Source organism: Gadus chalcogrammus, chromosome 2, assembly GCF_026213295.1.
Source record: "Gadus chalcogrammus isolate NIFS_2021 chromosome 2, NIFS_Gcha_1.0, whole genome shotgun sequence".
Lineage (NCBI taxonomy): Eukaryota > Metazoa > Chordata > Actinopteri > Gadiformes > Gadidae > Gadus > Gadus chalcogrammus.
In genome coordinates, this window is record NC_079413.1 from 16,266,328 (window position 1) to 16,289,917 (window position 23,590).

The 23,590-nt window shown below is 46.2% G+C and overlaps 1 protein-coding gene across 4 annotated transcripts; it reads left to right on the forward strand.

The window, feature by feature from the left end:
* The first annotated feature begins 1,050 nt into the window (after positions 1-1,050).
* luc7l3 (LUC7-like 3 pre-mRNA splicing factor) lies at positions 1,051-21,734 on the forward strand. Of its 4 annotated transcripts, none has more exons than XM_056583152.1 (11): positions 1,051-1,396; positions 2,188-2,254; positions 2,343-2,382; positions 2,595-2,739; positions 3,181-3,255; positions 3,821-3,925; positions 4,050-4,211; positions 6,481-6,836; positions 15,864-16,129; positions 17,127-17,306; positions 18,791-21,734. In XM_056583152.1, the coding sequence occupies exons 1-11, from the start codon at positions 1,298-1,300 to the stop codon at positions 18,808-18,810; spliced, it is 1,515 nt and encodes a 504-aa protein (XP_056439127.1). In that variant the 5' UTR covers positions 1,051-1,297; the 3' UTR covers positions 18,811-21,734. The 4 variants fall into 4 exon arrangements, with proteins under 4 accessions (XP_056439127.1, XP_056439136.1, XP_056439121.1 ...); XM_056583161.1 differs by having other exon boundaries at positions 1,052-1,396; positions 15,867-16,129; positions 17,127-17,359; positions 18,791-21,733; XM_056583146.1 differs by having other exon boundaries at positions 1,053-1,396; positions 17,127-17,359; positions 18,791-21,732.
* The last annotated feature ends 1,856 nt before the right edge of the window (positions 21,735-23,590 follow it).

A 23,590-nucleotide genomic window follows, 5' to 3' on the forward strand; every position in this document is an offset into this window, starting at 1 on the left:
CTAGCACTCTAGTCTCATCTCCATAGGACGCGACTAGCAAGGACGCGTCCTAGCAAGGCTGCAGCCTTCACTTTGGGAAACAGCCGGGCTCTCTGTGCGTGCTTCGAATTGGAACAGTGCTCGGGCAACGACTGATGACGTTTCACGAGTCCACGAGCACACGAGCACGCACAAGTGCTATCCATTTTGATGGTAGGCTGGTACGAACGACCAGCTTCAGCGAGAACGTGACGTATTTCCCTTGCTCCAGCCTTCCAGTTTGCTATTTGTGTCCGACGAGTTTAAGAAGAAAACTATTTTGGAAAAAATAAATAATCAAGTGTTTAATGGTTGCCAGCCTTTACAGAAACATTAACATTGCAAGCCTTTTACATTGCAATAATATTTTGCCATTTTCGCCAATTTTTATTTCAACAAGTGCTGTCGTGTTTCTGTCGAGCCACGAGGGGTAGTAGCGGGCTAGTCATCATTAGCAACATAGCCTCTTTGGCAAACCAGCTTGAAAACACAACTTTACATTGAATTTCACGCAAAGCAAGACCATAAATTGGTGACCGGATTAAAGCAGCAATGAAATCAAGTGTGTAAGAGGATTTAAAATTGACATTATAACCCCCAACGTGGTACAAATACAAAGAAAATACAGCTCAATCCCCATTGACTATGGGCGCAGCCATCTTGTTTGCTAGTTGTACAGATCTGCTCGCTCTACTTTGAAAGCGACGAGATACTACGACCGAAAGGGGGCGTGCCTCAGTGAAATGCCGCAAGAAAGCTGGGAGATTGGCGACTTTACCACTTCGTACATCCAAATGGATAGCAGCATCAACGGCCAGTGTCGAGCCGGCTTTTATGGTCGTCCATTTTTGTAGTCTTTATACGCCTTATTTATGGAGTCAAACTGACATGGAGTCCTAACCTCATTAAACATTAACAAAAAAGGACATGCGGTTTAATTTATATACTTGTATGATATCAACGGTATTTATTGGGCACAATTGGCACGTTTTATATATATAAAGCTATGATGTTTCAGGGGGCGTATGGTTACACTTCCGTTTGCTACACCGCCTAAACTTCAATTTCCGGTTGACACAGACCCTGGCGGAGCGCTGTTGTGTAGCGCGAGGAGGAGGGCTGCCATTTTGATCTCAACGGTTTGGGAGAGAAGCGCCGAGGGGAGCTCCACTCACACAAACACACACACCCAACAGAGGACGCTCTAAGCGGGAAGGAGGACGGATTCAGCGAGAAGGAGGACGGTTTCATCGGGAAGAAGGACGGTTTCAGCGGAAAGATGCTGTCCGCTGCGCAGCTGCTCGACGAGTTGATGGGCCGCGACCGGAACCTGGCGCCCGACGAAAAGCGATGCAACGTCCGCTGGGACCACGAGACCGTAAGCCCCATTCCCACCACCACGGACCCCCCGGTCTGATTTAGCGTAATGTTACACCGTAAACCCCCGGACTACTTTCCCCCAGACCGGGCTGGTGCCGAGCTAATCCCGGGCCAGTACAGCGGCGGCCCGGAGCGCTGGTCGTGGCTAGCTGATGTAGCCTAGTGAGCTAGCACAAAGGCTATTAAGTGACAGCTAACGCTAGCGCGCCTAGTAACGGCAGCGTGAGGGCACGGTTTGCCTGTTAATCAGATATGAGGTGGATTCGTCTTTAATAATGAAGTGGTGATAAGTCTGTAATAATTGTTCAGCTGAGAGAACCTCCATCTGAGCCAGATCCATGTTGAACATAAACACCGGTCCTAGAGTACAACACGTTAGCACACCATTCTGTTCATGTAAACACCAATAGTAACGTATTCATGTGGTGGTATCTAATGAACCTTCATGTAAACACCAGTAGTTACGTGTTCATGCGGTGGTATCTGAATGCATTCAATTTAAGCACCAGTTACGTGTTCATGTGATGGTATCTGAATACATTCATGTTAACACACCATAGTTACGTGTTCATGTGATAGTATCTGAATGCATTCATGTAAACACCAGTAGTAACGTGTTCATGTGGGGGCATCTAATGAACATTCATGTAAGCACCATACTAACATGTCCATGTCGTGGTATCTAATGATCCTTCATGTAAACACCCGTACTAACGTGTTTGTCTCATGTTATCTGAATACTTTCATGTAAACACCAGTATTAATGTGTTCATGCTGTCTCCTCCCAAGGTGTGTCGGTACTACCTCTGTGGCTTCTGTCCAGCGGAGCTCTTCACCAACACACGGTCAGACCTGGGTAAGACCTGAACACATTAACACATTTGGGGTGAAGGGTGGTGAACACAGGATGGGCTGTTTCTCATTGATTTTCTCTTCTCTTTCAGGACCTTGTGAGAAAATCCACGATGAAAATTTACGGAAAACGTAAGCTTTGATATGTTTAATATTCACTGTTTAATTAGATTTTAATAATTCAGATGTTTTTTATCCAAAGCGTCTTGCAGGGATTAAGATACTTTTCATAAGTGTAGTTTGACGTTTTGCAGCCTGGAGTTAAATAACCAAGTTCTCCGGCAGACAAACCCACTCCATCACCACAGTCCCCATGTTAAATCTCCTACCCTGTGCGGCTCCAGGTACGAGAAGAGCTCCCGCTTCATGAAGGAGGGGTACGAGCGAGACTTCCTGCGCTACCTGCAGTCCCTGCTGGCGGAGGTGGAGCGGCGGATCCGGAGGGGCCACGCGCGGCTGGCCCTGTCCCAGGCCCAGCAGAACGCAGGGGTGGGTGGTAGCATCAGGGGTCGGAGCTTCACACTTCTAAAATACCTATGAGAACAAAAGAACACTGTTGATGTTAGACCTGCATCAGCTAAATGGTTTATGGCGGTGTCCAGGCATCTAAAATAGGGGCTGGCTGAACATCTGCACACAATCCCATTCCCTACAGTTAGTGAGAAGATATACACATTTATTTATAGAACATCATTCACGCACTTTTTCTTTTGTTGTTGTTGATTTAAAGCCACTCCCTATTTACGATGACTTAAGTAAGACAATGAATGTCTTGTACGACCCATACACATATAGATAGATATAATTAGGTCATAGCCCTAGAGATAACACAACCTCATCCTACCACGCCGGATGGCGTTCCCTCTGTAGCGTTTGTCCCTCCTGGGACAATCCCCTCCTCATCCTAACCCAGCGTTGGTCTCTTTTAAGGGTCCTGGTCCTGCTGGGAAGAACGACGAGAAGTCGACGGTCCTGACGGAGAAAATCGAGGACCTTGTTCTTCAGGTCTGTTGCTCTGCAGTTTACACATCTTCCTCTGTCTCAATGTGTGGTTAACCGATTTGTATAAAACAACCCAGAAGTTCCCCGTGTCTGGGCTGAAAAAAGTGGCTCCGGGCAGTGCGTGGTAGCGACTGGAGGTAGCCCTATTGGCCCTGGCGTGCTTTCAGATGGCCTCACCAGAGGCTGTGGGTTTTTATCTCACTTCAATTCGGCATCTGTTGCGTTGTTGTTACCGCAACGTCTGTTACTTTTCAGGTAGTTCGTTTTTTTCAGCCTGTATTCAATTCTGGCTGAAACTGAAACCTTTTACATTTTTAAAAAGTAAAAGGGTCAGCTACAGAGTTGGATAATGGTCTGTCACAGGAAAAAAATATATTCTCAGCAGATCTCAGCAGCCTCACTCTACCAGCGTGCCAAGACTTAAAATAGACACGTAGAGCGTATCAATGGATACCTGTTTCCATCCAGTGCAGAGAAAACGCGTTGAGCCCTGGGCCCGGTAGGCCTGCGTTCACTACTGTATCCCCATGGCTGTAGTCCCTTCCTCACTATGTGTCCGTGTGTCCAGATCGAGGAGCTGGGCTCGGAGGGCCGGGTGGAGGAGGCGCAGGGCATGATGAAGCTGGTGGAGCAGCTGAAGGAGGAGCGAGAGATGATTAGCGCCAACCCCTCGGTGGGTCTGCCCCTCGTGGACCGCATGTTCAGCATTCACCTTCTTGTATTTTAAATGTTAGGACCACTTACGACCCCGAATGGAAGAGGCAACATTGTAACAATGGGGCGTTTGTTTTGAGCAGACCATCGAGAGCTTCGCTGCTCAGGAGAAGCAGATGGAGGTGTGCGAGGTATGCGGTGCCTTCCTCATCGTGGGCGACGCCCAGTCCAGGGTGGACGACCATCTGATGGGAAAGCAGCACATGGGCTACGCTAAGATCAAGACCACTGTGGAAGAACTCAAGGTAACCTTGACAACTGCACCGATCCCATAGAGTCGTTACGGCTGGGACCTCCAGACCACTAAGGTCCAACGTCCTCTAGCTAGAGCAAGATGCCTGACCCCGAACCTGCTCACTGATTCATAATAGGGAACTTCAAGTAGCTTTGGAATACAAGCAATGACTAAATAGTTAACATCTCGTCGATGATTATATTTACTGAAATATTATTTGATAAATGTGCAGAATGAATCATTGTGCAGAATGAGTCATGTTTCTGCATATCGTTTATGCGTTTTTTTAGACCAAAGGAATCAAACAAGTACTATGTTTTCACCAGTCCCTGCAGCCCAGTTAGGTGTGCTCCTCATGTCGGAGAAGCCCGTCTCGGACCCTTGTAGTACAATGCCACACCCTGTGTCTTTATTCACGTGTGGATGATGATTCTGACGGCAGTCATGAGGGTATGATGATTCTGACGTTAGTAATGAGGGGATGATGATTCTGACGTTGGAGTCGCTAGTGTCATGTGGGGATGATGATTCTGACGTTAGTCCTGTTACGGTTCATCAGGGGTATTTCTAGAAAAAATTCACAAGGGGGAAAACATCAATGGCGAGGGAGCAAAGCGACCGAGCGGGGGGGAAGGGGGGGTTCCCAGTGGTGTAGTCTATTTTATTGTAGTGGGTATACTGTGATGATTCCCTCCCAGCCTCGTACAAACCCGTCCGACCGGTACGTGTACGTGTACGTGTGTGGCGCTTATGGGGTGTCGCACCACACTCACCAACGCAGGGATCTACAACCCGCTGATTTAAGAGTATAACGATTATCAACAATCATGGAAAGCTGAGTAGGTTTATCAGTTTTAATAACAGTATGAACAAATAGAACACAAAAATTACAAGTTGTCCTTTGTATATCTATAGTAGCAATAGCACATGCTAAACAAGGACAAAATCTACTCAAAATAATTTAATGAACTGTTTACATCCATGGCTAACCAGTGCATGAGAAGGAGATGACAGGAGACTAATGTTTCACTCTTTCAATTGCTCTAATTTGAGCTCTTACTGTTGTTATCTAACATACCAGTAATTGAATTGTGTAAAAGTGTGAAATTACTGCACCTTAAAAATGACCATGAATTAGCTATACTCTCATTTGCATAGTGATTAACATTATGAATTTCAATTGTGTATACCAACTGTATGTTGGCTGACATTTACCTATAACTTTTTTTCCCTCCACTCTAACCAAGAATGCCTGTTTTTAAATTCCCTAGCCTGACACCCAGTCTGAAAGGCTGGCCAGGGGTTCTCATCTAAAAGTAACAAGGAGATATAAAGTGGGATTAAAACATTTGTCTTCTATTGACTACTTATTATGTGGTTTATACATTAATATGGGAGGACTGGACACACATACACGCACACACACGTGAGAAGGAGGGGCTCGGCCCGCCAACTAACGTGCAGAGATGCAGGGGCAGCTTCGCGCTTCGTAACAGAGACAGGGCAGAGCGCGAGCGCGCAGCGGGAATTTTATGAATGGTGAATGTAGGAGATAACTTCCCCTGCTTAAAGTATTTTATTGCAGTTATACCCAACCGATATTTCCGAAAAATAAACACAGAAGTGAAAGATCTGTCACAAGACGATTGATACGTATCCGTGCACATTTTTAAGTGGGTGTATGCAAATCCTGGTGCGTTCCTAGTGGGTATACGGCGTATACCTGCGTATCACGTAGACTACACCACTGGTTCCCCCCCCTTCCGCGGTGTGGAGCTTTTGAAAATTTGCAAGACAATCCTTGCTTTTCTTCACCCCGCGGCACGACATTTTAAAAACACTGTAAACTAAGTCACCAAACGCTATATTTTCTTTCTTCTCAGACACTCTCAGATTCATTGAACTGATACATTTGGTTCGGGAGAAGAGATAAAAGCCCGCCTACACTGTAAACTGATTGGTTGACTTACCGATCCAGGCCAATCAGGAGGCGCCTGAGGCTCACGTGCACACTGCCTCATGCACAGTTTCTAGATCCCTCTCTGTTGTGCTGCGCGCTCGCTACACAGATGCGAACGCGGTTAGGAGCACGTCTCTCCTGTGCGCGGTCTTGCTCGCTCGCTCTCCATTCCGGGAGATTTTAAGTAATTTAAAACTTTCGACAAGGAGGCGCTGGGTTGAAACAAGGAGGCGCAGCGCCCCTCTTTCACGGTTTAGATTAACCCCTGGTTCATGACACTTCATTGAGTCCTGTTCATAGAGTACTGTTCCATCTGCAGGAGAAGCTCCGGCGCCGCTCGGAGGAGCCTGCCGGAGACGCCTCGCCCGTCAAGAAGGACCGCGAGGCATGGGAGCGGGAGAGGGAGGAGCGGGAGAAGAGGAGGAAGGAGGAGGAGGAGAAGGAAAAGGAAAAGGAGAAAGAGCGCGAGAGGGAGAAGGAGCGGGAGCGCGAAAAGGAGAAAGAGAAGGAGCGCGAGAGAGACCGGGAGCGCGAGAGGGAGCGGGAGCGGGAGAGACGAGTGAGGCGCAGCGCCTCCAACAGCCGCCACTCCAGTCGTGCCTCGGACCGCAAGCGGAGCCGATCCCGGGAGAGGAGGCGGTCCCGCAGCAGGGACCGCGATCGCAGACGGAGCAGGTGCTGCTCCGCCCCCACACTGCTCTGACACGCACACCACAGACACACCATATCAGAAGGAACCACTCGATGGCTCTTGGTTTGACTTGGTCATCATGGGGGCATTGGTGGCACAAATGCGACACTTTCAGGGACCTGGACACAACATTGTTTATACTCTAACAGTTCAGTTCACATGCCTGATAGCTTTCAGGTGCCCAAACGGATTTCCGGCGTAACGACGCGTCTGCAAAAAGAAAAGAAAATCTGGTTTGCGTTCGCGTTATCTGACACTAACCAAGATTTGAAAGCGCGTTCACACCAAAAGCGACGGGACGGCGCGACTCCATACAATGTCAACGTGTAGACGCCTTTCGTCTGGAACTCAACGTTGGCTTTGTGCGCACATACCGGCAGTGATCTACACAGCAGTGGTTTTCAATCAGTGGTCCTTGAGGGAATATTCGATTATTCGATTATTCGTTCCCGAGGGTCCAAATCGATTTTTAACATTTGGACCGTGGGGGGTAGGGCTGGACAAAGACATCCCGATCTTCCAGATCTCCAGCCTCTGCTGCAGAGCGAATTAAAATCGCCGGCAGAACGGTCTGGGGGTCAAACACCGTCATATATGTAAACTATAACTGGCCCTTCACAACTTCCGGTGGTGAATAATATTTGATAATTCACTGTTGCTAAGTATAATCACGAGTATAATTGACCCTGTCAAGGAAAACAAAGTACCGTATTTTCCGCACTTTAAGGCACACCGGAGTATAAGCCACAGCAGCTAAATTGAATGATGTGTACATATATAAGCCGCAGTGGACTATAAGCCGCCGGTGTTTTAATGTTTAATTACCATATGCAAGGTTTCGTGCACAGAGGGGATTGTCGGGAAAGAGATGGCTGCTTGAGGAAGCTTCCATTTATTAACATTTCAACAAACGAATTCCATATTTGCATAACGTATTCAAGTGTTATACTGTGCTGTGTAAACGGTACTGTATCACATAGCGTATCAGACACACAAACTTTTCAACTTTCAAACTTAAACGGTGCGCTCCCAGCGCACATACCGGCAGTGATCTACACAGCAGTGGTTTTCAATCAGTGGTCCTTGAGGGACTGCATGGGGGTTCCCCAGCAAAATTAGTTACCGTAATAGCGTCACAAACATTTAACCACTTAACTTTGGCCATTTTGGAAAAACCTTGAAAAAGTGTCTTTGAACATTTATCTACATTATAGCCTACAGTAGTACCATAACAAAAAACAAAGCTTACAGTGCTTGACGAGGCAATATCTGGCTAAATTAAATGTGTTTTTTTAACAGTGCTAAATAAAGTGCCTGTAACATGACAGTAAGTGCGTAAGCCTAAAGTTGCAGCAACGAGGCTGCTTAAAATATACGGTAATCAGCCTACCAGAAAGGTCATTAATCCTCGTCTTCATCTTTTAGGCTAAGGTGCAGTACACGGCTGTAACTAGAAAAGTCAAGTCATTAATCCTCATCTCCGTCTTCTTCCTGCGTACTAAAACCACTAGGGCTGTCACTTTTTATTCGAAGTTCGAATATTCGTTCGAAGGTGGGGTGAAAAGTTCGAATTCGAAGTGTAATTCTCCATTCGAACTGTAAAAATGCGCTATGAAGAAGACAGCGGCGAGTGGCATCTCCTCAATAAAGCGGCCCTCCTGGATCCCCGCTTCTCCCGGTTAGTCCACCTTTCCCCTGCACAGAAACATCTCGTGACTGAAAGCCTCTCACACGAGCGCACTGAAACGGAGACCGACACTGATCGCACACGACGGGGAGAAAAGTCCGCTGCTGCGCTGGGCGCGATGGGCGCCCGACTTATACAGCACGGCTGACAGAAGCAGCTGCAACGGTAACGGAGAGCTGCGAGACTACTTGTAATTTTCTTTCCGTAAGGAATAAAAAGAGCAGCATGCCGTGTTGGAGTTCGGCCTCACAGATTGTTCGTTTATATAGGCTGTGTCCGCATGGACGACATGCGCTCCGCATATCGCGCTCCGAGCAGTTATTGTTAATGTGTAAAAGACAGCCGCACTTGTGTGTCGGAGCTTCCTCTTGTTGTGTTTACAAATGTGTTATCAAAGATGTGTTTTTATCCTGTGCTGTTATGAATTCAGTAGGTATACGTCAAAGATCAAGACTGTTGTCGTGTTCTATGGGGGGGGGGGGTCGAATGTATTCGAATGTATTCGAATTAATTATGGACATTCGAAATTCGTTCGAATTTCATTTTTGGAAAAAGTGACAGCCCTAAAAACCACCACAGTCCTCATCTTCAGTGTCGGAAACTAACAGGCTCAGGGTGGCTTCGTCTGCCACTCTCCTATCTCCTTCGTTGTCGCTGTCAAAACCAACGAACTCCTCTTCGTAACTGTCGGAATCGAACAGCCTCTGAGGGGCCTCAGCTGTGGCGGCGTCCTCTTCTTCATCACGCAGTAGTCCAGCCTTTCGGAACCCGTTAATGATCGTGGATGTTTTGACACTTCTCCACGCCATCAGGACCCACTCGCAAACTTGAGCGAAAGTTGCTTTTCGAATGCGACCAATTTTGGTGAATGATTTGTCGCCACTAGTCATACACGCCTCCCACTGAACGCGTAGTGCCACTTTGAACGCACGATTGACACCGATGTCGAGTGGCTGCAGATCCTTCGTTGTGCCCCACCGAATCACAGCTGGAATCTAGTTTGTGCTCTTGATGGCTGCCTTCACATTATCCGTTATATGGGCCCTCATGCTTTCCAAAACGAGCAAAGCTTTTTTTTTGGCGAAAGAATCCTCCAGGGCGCTTGACGTAGCACTCATTCAGCCACTCCTTCATCACGCTTTCCATCATCCACCCTTTCTTGTTGAATTTAAAGGAGATGCCGTTCGGGATCTTTTCTTTTGGCATTGTAATCCGCTTAAAAATCACCATTGGCGGAAGCTTTACTCCAGACAAGAACACAAGTGAAATTCGTTCTCTCGTGGCCAGTGGTTCTCAACGTGATGGATGATTCACCTTTCTTGTTAACAGTCCTAGTGAGAGGGAGATCAAACGTCAAAGGCACTTCATCCATATTTATGATCTGGTCCGGTCTGATGGAATATTCCTCTATCTTTCTTTGTGTGAATTCGCCAAAGTTTGTTATTTTTTCCTTGTAGTCGGGAGGGAGTTGCTCCCGACTACAACACAGTCGTCCGCGCCCTGATGGACAGTCCCTTTCGTCTCATAAATCTGAAACACCAGGATGGTCCACCTCATTTCGGTGGCGATCTGCACGGTGGAAACACCTCGGCCGTCTGCTCTCTGTGTGTTCACCCAATCTTCCAAGAAAGTCTTCAAGTTCAGGCCATCTGCTTTTATTACCTCTGAAAGCTTTTTTTGACTTCTTGCATTGAGACAGTTCTTCCCGCTGGCGTTTCGTCTCATCATTGACTCATTGATGCCAAGGCCACGTGCAGCAGCTCTATTTCCTTCTTTTACAGACAGATTGACTGCCTTTAACTTAAAAGCTGCATCATATGCATCGTTTCATCACGATACGATATTATATCGATTCATTGGACAACGATACGATATTTGCCGATATCAAAAGTCTGCCGCGATACGATTTCGATTCAGGGGCATGCGATCGATATGAGACGATATAATATGCCCATTTAACACAACCTCTTACAATCACATCAACTCACATCAACTTAATTATAATTTCATCATTTTATTTCTTTGCTCTTCTGGATATTTAAAACAAAAAAATCCATTTTTAATACAAATAGTAAAGTGCCACATAATTGCATTTAAGTGCCAAAGGTTTTTTATGGCTTAAATTAAAGGGCCTGTAATGATCTTTCATTTTGAACGTAGACCATTCCCAACCTATCTGTGGATAGTTTTCTTCTAAAAACAAAACATCCCTCGGAATCATCTTGGCTGTTAAGATAAGCCGTCCGTGTTGCCAGATTGGGCACCTTTTCAGCCCGATTTGGCTACTTTTAATCACGTTAGGCTGGAAAAACTGGACATATGCCCAATCTGGCAACACAAACCGAAACTAGACATCCTCGCGCTCACACATGTGCTCGCTGTTGCCTCGTTTAACCGGTGAATGGATACGAGCGGCTTGGCGCTTTGCGCAGAAATAGTTTCACAAACACCCGCGAAAGGAGATATATAATAATAAAAGGGTGTAATACTGCGATATGCATCGATGTTTGGCCGTTGCATCGATGCAGTTGGATCGTTCCAATCAATCGATGTATCGATCTACATCGATGTATCGTTACACCCCTAATGCATTTCTACATTTGTTTTCCATAATGAGGGTTTGTGCATGAAAGCTTTCGTAATATTTGTCTTGCTCTCGTTCTCGTTCTGTCTTTCTTAGCTTACCACTATCGGTTCCACTTTTACTTTTGCGCCCTACCTGAGGCTTTTCCGGCCTCCAGCGTTTCCTGCTGTAGCCCGCCACTTACAGGTGGGGGGGTGCGGACCGGTCATAGAGCCCATAGAGTTAAAGTCGGTGGACTGTAACCTGTAAAATCCATAGATTTAGGAGGTCCCCTAGATGCCGTTAGCTGTAAAAATCCATAGATTAGCCGCACCGTTATATAAGCCGGAGACTCGAAAAATGGGGCAAAAGGTGCGGCTCATAGTCCGAAAATTACGGTATTTTTTTTTTTTATCTAATGACGCCTTTGGTGTCACTACGCAAGTACCAGTAACTTGTCAACCCCAGCGTCTTCGGTTGACAAGCGACTTCAACGTCTTTGGCAGTCTATTTCTCTGCTGATCAACACTGAATGCTGAACAAATACATTTTTAAAAAGAAACACCATATGAAGTTATTTTTTCTTTTTGGCAAGTAGCATAATAAGCAAGATAATGTATAAAACATCGCCGGTCATTATCGAAAATAAGCCCCTTTAGGGCGAAGCAAGACGTCTCCGCTGTGCGTCGGTGTCCTGTTCGCACTGTCGGGGCTTATTTTCCCTATAATGACCGGTGTTCTATACATTATCCCTTACATATCCCACTGCTTCGGGTTTGCCTTTGTAGGCGCGTTGAGGAGGAGCGGTCAGTAAGTGTGCATGTATGATACGCGGGTTTATCCAATAAGTGGTAGTGTACCCGCGCACCATTGGCATGTATGCGTGCTTGTCTCTGTGCGTGTGTGACTGAGAATGACAGGGAGAAAGAGTGCTATGCGGAGATGAATGAACATAATTGTATTTATATTTCAAAATCGCTTACAAAAAAAAAATGAATTATGGCGCTCGGTGTTGATTCTGTGGCGCTGCGCCACACATTGCTCTATGTATGGGTAACACTGAACTGTAATCAGAAAACGCGGTTATATGCTATAGACCAGTGAACCCCAATTAGCGGCCCGCGGGCCAGATCCGGCCCGCAAGAGCAAAATGTCCGGCCCGCGCAGACCCACATGTCACCTCCAAAACAAAAAAAAAAATGTTTTTTCTTTTTTATTTGCGCGGCCTGCTATATTTTCCCCTCAGCCCACACCATCCACTTGACCGTTGACGTTACTGCGTGCTGACGTAATAACGTGCTTCGTGCGTCACTTTCCCGCTATCCGTCTGTCATCCCAGGGAATTACAACTTTGTCAAAAATCAACGGATTGAAAATTGATGAAAGAAACATGTCATTTGCCATGAAAAGGAAGGTCAACCAGGAGAACCGCCAGTTTAAAACTGAATGGACCGATGAGTATTGCTTTTCTTTACCGGACCATGCCAACGCAAAGCCGACATGCTTAATATGCAAGCAGAGGGTGGCTGTCATTAAATCGGACAACCTGACACAAACTGTTTGCATGCTGCCAGCTTTAATGGAAGTTTCCCAGAAAAATCTGAGCAACGCAAACCAAAGATTGCAAGCATGTTGACATCATACAAGCGGTCAGTTTTAACCATATGCAAAACGGCATCGGCACAAGAGAGCGCAACAGCTGCTTCATTGCATGTTTCCTGGACGCTTGATAAAGCTAAGAAGCCCTTTGCTGATGCAGAGTTCATTAAACAATGTGCAATTCACATGGCTGGTGAAATCTTAAATCAAGAGGAAAAAATCTAAACAAAGGTTGTGGAGCTATGAAAGCAGGTGCCGAGGAAATGTCAGCTGAACACAAAGATCTGTTGCTGCACAACGATGTTCGCTGGCTGAGTAAAGGCCGTGTGTTGGAGAGGGTGTGCGACCTGCGTGATGAACGTGTGTCATTTTTATCCAGCCTGCAGAGCCCAAAAGCCCGTGAATTTCTGGCGGGCTGACGCCAAGGTGTTGGCAGATGTTAATTTTTTGTGACATCATGTCTCATCTGAATCACCTTAACCTGCAGCTACAAGGCAAGAACCACACTGTTGCTGACATGTACGAAGCGATTGAAGCCCTCCAGTCGAAGCTGGATGCTATTTAAACCTAATTGATCGAGCCCTCCTGCATTATCGCTAAAACAGTAATTATAATTAAAGCTAAATTTGCACATAAAAATGGCGAATTAGAAAAATGAAACGACATTTCGGCCCTTGGCATGGCATGTTTGACCAAATTTGGCCCTCTGGAAAAACTAATTGGGGAACCCTGCTATAGACCCTAGTATCTGTGGTATGAGGGCTGGGACAAATTTCATATTATAAATATGAACACTTCCATTTTGAAAGTATAGACCGTCGCGATTCCCATTGAAACGAATGGCGCGGTGATTATTCTTCGAAATGAGAGCTGGTAAATTGTGAAAAATGAATTAAACGGTAATCAGACAACGTGGTTATATGCTATAGACCCTAGAGTATCTTTGGTATAAAGGCTGGGACGACCTTAGCAACGGAAGGTATTCTAGTCCGCTCAGCTATGAGCCAGAGAGCGTTGTTCGTTTCAGTACATATTTATAATTGGAAATTCGTCCCAGCCTTTATACCAAAGATACTATAGGGTCTATAGCATATAACCGCGTTTTCTGATGACAGTTTAATGCATTTTTCACAACAGACAATTTGACTGGAACTACTTGTTGTTTTTTTGCGTCTAAGATATTAAGTGATTTCTTGCCGATGATCCATGGCTACCTTTGTGAATGTCGGCACACATCGAATAATCGATTATTCGTTCATACCACCCACTGCTTATTCGACCATGAAAACTTGTGAGTTATTCACATCCCTAGTGCCTATTGAGAAGGATAAAGGATCTTTGGTATGATCACTAGCCGCATTTACATGGACATTTCTGATCCGAATAGAATTGGAAGAACAGCTAAATCGAAATAGAAAAGGATCATATATACGTCTCAATCGAAATACAATTCTTTGATCGGAATAGAATTTTATGCTGAATAGAAGTGTAGTCCACTATCATCAACATGTATACACTTATTCCGATTAGTATGGGGTGGGTGCGGCTTTTTTTTAACAGAGCAACTGCAGTGGTTCGCAATTGGTCCACTCCGTCTGTACTTTTATGCACAACGAACTTGCCTGATTCACGTCTTTCTTATCGCTCCGCAAGTAGTCCGGTAATTTATCAACCCGCGTGTCTGGTTGCTAAGCGACGTCAACGTCTTTGTCAGACTATTTCTCTGCTGATCAACACTACGAATGGTAATTGTAAAAAGACACAACGTGTGAAGAATTGTTTCGTTTTGGCAAGGAGCCGTGTAATAAGCGGGATAATGTATAGAACGCGCCGGTCATTATCGAAAATAATACCTTTCAGGGCGAAGCAAGACACCTCCACTTCGCGTCGGGGTCTGGTTCGCCCTGTCAGGGCTTATTTTCCCGATAATCACCGGCGTTCTGTAGGCCTACAACATTATCCCTTACATATATCATGTAAGTCCATGCCAACATAACGGTTGTGCGCGAGAGACGTACGAACGTACGCTTACCACTTTTGTAAATGCCATAAATACAATGCGTTCGGATTGCATGATGGGAATAGATGCATCAGAAATGGCCATGTAAATGACTGTCGGCAAGTGCTTCCGAACCTGTAGCTATCTCATTGCCTCACTCGCTCAGTGAACTGGCTGCTGCTGCTGTGGCTTACTGCGAGCTGAGGTGCACGCCCACAGACTAGTCTCTGCGGGCAAAGAGTATGGCTTAGAGTTGGAGCAGCTCGCTATGTATATGTATGTATGTATGTGTATGTGTATGTGTATATGTGTGTATATATATATGTATGTGTGTATATATATATGTATGTGTATATATATATATGTATGTGTATATATATATATATGTATGTGTATATATATATGTGTGTGTGTGTGTATATATATATATGTATGTGTATATATATATATGTGTGTGTGTGTGTGTGTGTGTGTGTATATATGTATATATATATATATATATATATATATATATATATATATATATATATATATATATATATATATATAAAAATTAATGAATTGTACCGTTTTTTGCATGAGGGTATCGTAATACCGGTATACCGTGCAACACTACAAACAATAAGTACGCCGGGAAGTGACTACTTAAAAGCAGGGATGGTTTACTGAACAGGCCAACTAGGCCCAGGATCCTAAGAGCTCTGGTGCTCTACACAAAGATGCTACTGTAATATAGGCTTATATTGGGTTTGTTAATCTCATGTCTGAATGTTGTCCATTTATTTCCACAAAATTCACCAGAAACTATAATTTAAGGGTCTATTTATCAAGGGAGCATACCCCTGGGTCCTGCTTGACAATTATGCTGATCAGGGCATATATCTTGGCATAGGGGCCCGCTAACCTCCCAGGGAAAAAAGTTCAGGCTCAGGATTTTTTTCTACTAACCCCTGAGTTCAGCTCAGTTATATGGTCAATGTCCAAACGTATGATTTAGAGACCAACCCACTGTGTTTGGTCAGTCTCATTAATCACCTTTAAATGACGTCTGGTGTTTCTGTAGCTTTATTCTGTACAGTCTGATGGCAGCGGTTGTCTGGTGTTTCTGTAGAGGAGCTTTATTCTTTACAGTCTAATGGCAGCGGCCCGTGTTTCCTTCCCAGGAGCCGGGACAAGGAACGCCGCCGCAGCAGCCGTGACCGCCCCGAAAAGAAAAGGCGCTCACGCAGCCGTGAGAGGAAGAGATCCCGCAGCCCCGAGCGCAAGTCCCACCGCCACCGCAGCCGTAGCCGAGACAAGGAGAGGGAGAAGGAGAGGGAGAAGGACAGGGACAAGGAGCGCGACAAGGACAAGGAGCGCGACAAGGACAGGGACAAGGGACGGGAGAAGGACAAGGGGCGCTCGTCCAGAGACAAAGGTGCGCTTCACGGTACAGTAGGGGTGGGAATCTCTTGGCACCTCACGATTCGATTCCGATTATGAGGTCAACGATTCGATTCTGAACCGATTATCGATTAACAATTTTTTTTATGTACATTTCCATGTGTGATTTTCAAAAATATATATATACATCTGGGTTTGCTACTCAGAGTTTGCTAATCACTTCCTACTTTTGTGATGATCATTAAAGACATCAACAGATGAATTAACTTATCTAATAGTTCATAAGAGAGAAAGCTTCTTCACAAATATAACTTTCTATGAACAATGCAATAATCAATGCAGCTTGCATTATAACACATTATGGAAGCTTGCAAAAAATAGGTTTCAGTTTTATTTTCTTTCTAATCTTTCTTTTCTATGTCATTAAAGGAAAAGCTGCTCTTGAATTAGAAGGAGTTCTTGTGTCTGGCTGTGAGTTTGCACGCATATTATGCGTAGGCTGAATCGCAATTGTGTCAAGACAAATCAGATTGGCCAATACACAATGAAGATAAATTCAATGATTTTTGAAGAATGTAGCAGCAGGCAAAAAAATAATAAAAAAAATTCAATTTTTTTATTTTTTTTATTCCGATTATTAATTTATCTGCATCGAGACAGAATCGTTCTAGCGAGAATCGCGATGCATCGAAGAATCGATTATTTTTCCCACCCCTACGGTACAGTATTCATGCCTCTGTCCTTTGTAGTGCTGCACACATTCTGTGGATTCGTTGCTGCTGTAGTAGTGGAGGAAGGGCCTTCCTAAAGGGAGGCCATGTGGAGGCCCGGGTCAGGGGGTCCGGCTCTGTTGAGCCCAGCGGTGTCTGTCGACGGGCCTCTTCTGACCCTCTGACTCTGCTCCTTGTGTGACTTTGTTCCATTTGTCGACGGGCCTCCTCTGACTCTGCTCCTTATGTGACTCTGTTCACGTTGTCGACGGGCCTCCTCCAACCTTGCTCCTTGTGTGACTCTGTTCCTCTGTCTCTGCTCCTTGTGTGCAGACCGTAAGGACACGGAGGAGAAGAGGAGCAGCAGTGGCTCGGTAAAAGACAAGCCGTCTGATGGCAACGGAACGGCGGCCCCCCAGGCCTCCTCCGACGCAGAGCCCATGGAGAGCGAGCCCGCACCCCCCGCCTCCTCTCCCAAGCTAAACGGCCAGCAAGAGCTCCTCCATTCTGAAGGTGACACTCAGTCCAATTAAAACTGATCTGATAGGACCTCAGATCAGACTCAGGTAAGTGCGCCTCTCTCCCTGGCACTCAATCCCCCCTTCCCTCAACCCCCTCTTCCTGTCCAGCCCCATCTCCCCTCTCACCCCCCCTCAAACCCATCTCATCCTACACTTCTCCCACCCCTTCCCCCCTCAGCTCTCCCCCAAATCGTTGATTGTTAATGCCTAATGCCTCTATGGTTTTTGTCTCATGTACTGTATGCCTTTATCTATACATATCTCTACCCTGTGCATCATAAGTGTGAGCTGAAGATGAAGGACTAGGCCTGATGAATGGGAAGTAGAAAGGTCACACAAAGCCAGGAGGGAAAGGCCAGAGTAGTCCTGATCAGACAAACCCTGAGGTACCCCATACCACGGGCTCTGTCCAGCACAGAGCCCGTTAGAGCTGTTATCCTACTGGTCTGTCCAGCCATGTTGTTTGTTCTCCTGTATTCACCCTTTTGATTTCCTGCTTTATCTCTCGTATGGTTAGAGTTCATTAAAGTATCCATGGCGTGTGTCTGTCTAGAAGCACACTGGCTGAAAGGGCATCATGTTTTAAGTAAAGAAGCTAAATTGATTGATTTAGAAATTTGATATAAACTCATATTACCGATAATGACGGTTACTGCTCATCCCATCAACCAGTCATGGATTATAATAATGCTATCAGTGTGTTTTCTTTGGGGGGGGGGGGGGGGGGGGGCGATGGTGTTTTGAGCGGACTCTGGGTGTTTTGGGGGGCTGGTGGGGGCGTGTGTTAACGTGACTCACTAACTGAAGGGTAGGGTTTATGGAATGACTTGCAGCTGACTTCCATACCTCACACAGCGATGGTGTTGTGAGCGAGACCCACATGAGAAAAAGGCAAATTAAAAATCATGGATACTCTGACTCTCAAACTGTGCAGGTACTCACCCCAGGTACTCCTTTCTCTACCACATTCATTTCTGAATGCTGTTGCCTGTCAAATAAAACCCAAAAGAAACTCAGTTCAGAGATGTAACCTGAAGGTTGATGTGTCATTTTAAAGGTGTTTTAATGTACTCTCACCACCCAATGTATTGCTGATATAGTTTGAGTAAGGTCTTTGGAAAATGCGTCATTCACTGTTTACTCTTTACATCTTAATTACTCAACGTGCACTGTCTCTCCAGCCTTTACCTCATAGCCTTTCTGTTTAAGCTGTTTTATGCAACTATCTAGTATCGCATGTAATTAATCGCAGCTGATGAAGCCCAGTAGCGATATTGAAACGGCGTTCCCAGATTAAACCCTATCGCACTAGGAATGTGTGGAGGAGCTCCTGCTCCCAGTTCATATCGTGCACCTTATTGTTGTGTTGTGACGACAACGTTAGGAGAAGGTGTTGACATGAGGAGGCGGTGGATTGGACCTTGTGGAGGGTCCATGCTAACATGTCTGTTTGTGGATTCTTTTCTGACATGGCAGGAGAAGCCGGGACTTCGTAGAGGAAGATCTGGAAGAGCCCCGCCTTCAGTGAATCTGACGCTGCTTAAAAATAAGGTGAACCACAGATTAGTGGCTTATTTAAAACGGAGAACTAGGAACGGAATTGTTTTTAATTGTGAAGTGTGGAGAGGAGAAGGTTCCCTTGTTTTTCTTCATTGTTTTCCTGGAGATCTTTTTGTTTGGTGGGAGTGGTTAAACGGTTCATATGCAAAGTGTTTACACACTTAACCAAAATGCAGATTTTGAAAATCCCACTATTGCTTTTTCGGACTTTCTCTACCGTTCTTATGTGTTGGCATTTAGCACAGTTCTTTTCACCGCTAGAAGTGTGTCTTGGCCGGGGGTCTGTCCTCCACCTCGCTCGTTTGTGTTCCTCATCCACCTGATTGAAGCGTATGTACAATGCTAGACTGTTGTTAGGTCCTGTCTGTTCCCTTACAAATGAGGGACTTGGGTCACCTTGTAAACAAAAAAGAAAATGCATTTTGATCAAAACATTTCAACGACCGAAAGTTTTGTTGATTTTAATGCTTGTATGTCTTGATGAATAAAAAGAGCTAAGGTTTTCTTGCGTTGTGTTCTTTGTGTTTCCTGGTTTCAAACATTGTGACACATGCATTTTGATTAAGATTAGGACCAGAAAGATGTTCAACACACACGCGACCAGAACTACGCGAACATCACTCTTGACAAATTCAAGTGCGGAGCTCAATGGTCACTTAATAAATTGCATGCCAGGCCAGCAATTTAAGTGTGCTGATATTGGATATGTAGAACATTTTTAGGTAAAGAAATCTAGCTAATTTCAATGATAAAACCAGTTCTGGATTGAAGTTGACCACTCATAATTTCGATATGCTGGCGTTTGTCAGCAGCAGTGAGATTGAGTGTCCTTCCAGACTGAAGCCATCAAGTTTCTACACTACATGTAGTGTAGGAATAGGTGTCATAACTGGAAGAGAACGGCATTAACAAGTAGATGTCATAACTGGAGAGAACGGCATTAACATGTAGTGTAGGTATAGGTGTCATAACTGGAGGAGAACGGCATTAACGTGGAGTATAGGTGTCATTACTGGAAGAGAACGGCATTAACATTGTTGGGTACGAATGCCAGCGCATGTTTGCACCGCCAGCCTTGGTGGATCCTTTGCCCAGCTGGGTCCAGTGCCCTTACGTTTGGCTCATGATTGGTTTTGGGCCTCCAGCAGGTAGCATCACACGGCAGGGCCCTGGGGTCCGGGACCAGTGGCATCAGAGATGAGGATATCAGTCGATTACACGATTGATGCTCAGAGGGCTAGTTTGAAAATAGCTTTGGATTAAGGTAAACCGTACTTTTATTTTATTAAGGTAAGGAATATTTGTTGACATATAGGAGTGAAGTTTTGCGTTTATTGTTGGCTATTACCTCGGAAGGTCAGATGAACATTCAGTTGTGCAGTTTGAATTCGAGGCAGCAGGTGGCAGCATGTTCACTTTCTTGAATGTCTCCTGACTATAGTAGCAAAGCAGATCTTTCCGGAACAGCTTTTCTTCATGAATACCAACACACCAGAAGCTAACTGTACAGTAACTGCTCTACCTTAAATCCCAGAGTAATGTGTTATCCACACAGCACATTTTTCCCCTGAGTGGCAGTGGCCTGCTGAGGTGAAGGAAAACCAAATGGCAAGCCAGTGAATCATGGTGGGAAGAGTAAATGAGATAAACTGATACAGTGCAACAGAGACTCCGGCTTAGGTTTAACAGATAATGGAGATAAAGTGTCCTCTATCTTCCCCAACACACACAGACACAAACAAAAACGTTTGGCCAGCCAAACGTGATGGGTTTGAGGTGGGATGGGTGCCCAGCGTGAACAGAGCGAGGATTTGAGTTGACATGTGGTCAGACGTTGGTCTCTGAGCCCCCCAACCTCCCCAGCACCTAATGTGACTGGCTGGTGATCTGCTTGTTTGACAAAGCGGGCGCTCTTGCAACAGAGGACAGCTTCTGGCCGGTCACCTTCACCTCGCTGAGAGACCGTCAGAGGGGAGGGTGTTGGTCTCACCCTCCCCCTGCTGAGAGACCGTCAGAGGAGAGGGTATTGGTCTCACCCTCCCCTCGCTGAGAGACCGTCAGATGGGGTAGGTTTGGTCTCATGGGACTGCGGTGTGGGGAGCGTGGTGTTCCACTCCTCTGGATACCCCTGCTGCAATGCCTTGCTCCACAAAACTACAGCAGCTTTTCATTGAACATCTCCTGGTGGATCTAACTCCACCCATAGGTGGCGTTAGGGTCAACCCTAAGTTGATCACAGCAGCCCTGCAATGCCCTATAAAGGTCTCCGCTCAGCTTCTCATGACAGGTAGGCCTTCTGGTCCAAAAGGCATGATAGTAAGGCTCATCCATGGCTGGACTCACAAGCTGCTGCTGTCCTTGCAGTGGGTCGATGGATGGATTATCTTTAAGTATGTACAGGCAGTAAGGAGACAGAGAAGAGATCATCAGGCAGAAATGAGTGGTTGGAAGTAAAGTAACCAGAAACTCTTAGGCTAGGAGTGTCCTTGTTATGTGAGGTGGGGTGGCCTTTAAAAAGAGGGATAGACCATTGGCCAGTTTTAGTCAGGTGACCTCCTGGCCGGAATCTTGGCGGTCCTGCTTTAACCACCATGATTGTTTTTGCAACCTTCCGATGGCTGAGGCTGCGTTCCCCTGGAGGCGGCTGGTGTTGAGACCGATTCTCTCCAGTATCGTGTATCGGGGGTAAAGAACCCCATGGGCCAATGGGAGATCTCTCTCCTCCTCTTACTCACCCGTTCACTCGCTCAACCCTTCACTCAGCAGATGGCATCGACCACAGGAACCAGGCTTCACGTCGACTCTCTCAGCAACTAGGAGCTCTCTCTCTCTCTATCTCTCTCTCTCTCTCTCTCTCTCTCTCTCTCTCTCTCTCTCTCTCTCTCTCTCTCTCTCTCTCTCTCAGTGTTGCGGGTGGCAGACTGTTGGCCCTGGTTCCCCAGCATCACCGCTCTGTTTCTGAGCAGTGAACTGAAGGCAGCCCCCGCCCAGCGGGGAGCTGCCTCGGGCTGAGGTCGTGCAGAGGTCATAACAGCAGAATAACGTGTTCTTCTTTCTCTGAAGCTGAAATATCTTTGGGAGCGAAGCCGCCACTGAGAGGAAGAGAGAGGAACCATGTAGACAGAGACACTCCGTTCTGGACATCCCAGCGCTTTGGGGAATGGAATGGAAGGCAGAGCGGGAAGAAGAAGAGAAAGGACAGATATGGTGGTTGAGGCTAGTCGGAATCATTTAAATTCATTCAAATTAATTCAACCCGTCCTCTGCCAAGCTAACAAACTCATTACAAATAGTAAGGCGTTTGAATTCAGAAGATACAGTGGTGGGAGGACAGATAAAAAGGGGTTTTGCTGGGGCCGATGCTGTAAAGTATTATTCAGCATAAAGCTCCCCTCTCCTCTCCATCCTCCGGCACGTCAAGGCTTCGGCACAATGGCACCAACCCTCACCCCCGTCGCCCGCCTGTCTCCATAGCAACGCCTGAAGCGGACCTCACCTCGTCTGGCGCTGCCCGGACAGCCAGTCAGGCACATGAATATACGCAGCAGGAGGTAAAAATTGTTCGGTACACCGCCTAAAAAGTGTCCTGGCCTCATTTTACACACACACACACACACACACACACACACACACACACACACACACACACACACACACACACACACACACACACACACACACACTCGCTGTTGGGAGGAGGGTGGGGGGTGCAAAGAAAGGCACTACTGAGTGGCAGAGGAACCAAACCAGGATTCAGAAAAGGACGGTTCTTATTCTACACCGAGGAGAGTCTGAGTTTAGGATCACGATCAATGATCCAACTGCTCCAACTGACCAGGCTGAGGAACCATGTGATCTACGGGATCTGGGAGGGATGGGGATAGACAGACGGCTCATCCAATCACCTGCCATGGATTTTTTGTCAGATAGCGTAACCGAGCTGTCCCGCTCAGACCCGCTCCGCTCGGTGGGAACGAGGTATGAGTTAAATGACGAGCTACATCAACTTCCTTGAAGCAAAAACAAGAACCAATCACAGGTGTCTGAGGTCGCTTAGCCGTAGCAGGGTTCAGGGCCGTTGCTACGATTCCTGGGCCCCTAGACAAGATTTACTGATGGGCCCCCCTGCGCTGAATTGTTGACGGGGGGGGGGGGGGGGGCGCTATGGTAGTACTATGGGCTGGTAGTAAAATAAAAAAATGAAATTTTTTTTTTTTTTTTTTTTGTGGGCCCCCCCTGGGCTGTGGGCCCCTAGAATCGTCATCACCTTTCACCCCTTATCGACGGCCCTAGCAGGGTTAATGCTTCCCACTTGCCATTGCCAGCGAGATCCTTGCGCTGGCTGTGGTAGTGGGAGCCTTGGTTGGAGTGCTAGAGCTCCCCCTAGCGGAATGCGGGGGTTGTATTTTACGTTGCTGCCTCCTCTCCTCAGTCTACGTATATCCCGGCTGGGAGAGGTAGGTAGTCAGAGCAGTTAAACATGAATCCACACTTTGGCGATGTATTACGGGAGTCTAAATGTACATAATACTGTATTAATACTTGGTTCCTTGTACATATATATTGTGTTGCTTGGAATCTGTAATTACTTTTAAATGGACTTTAGTCTTAGGATCGCTAGCTTGGCTACCATGTGCTTTGGTCGTAGCTACTTAGCTAGCGTCGACTTCGCCATGAAAGTGTACTTCAGCTTGTCTTTCTCCCATGTTAGGCTGC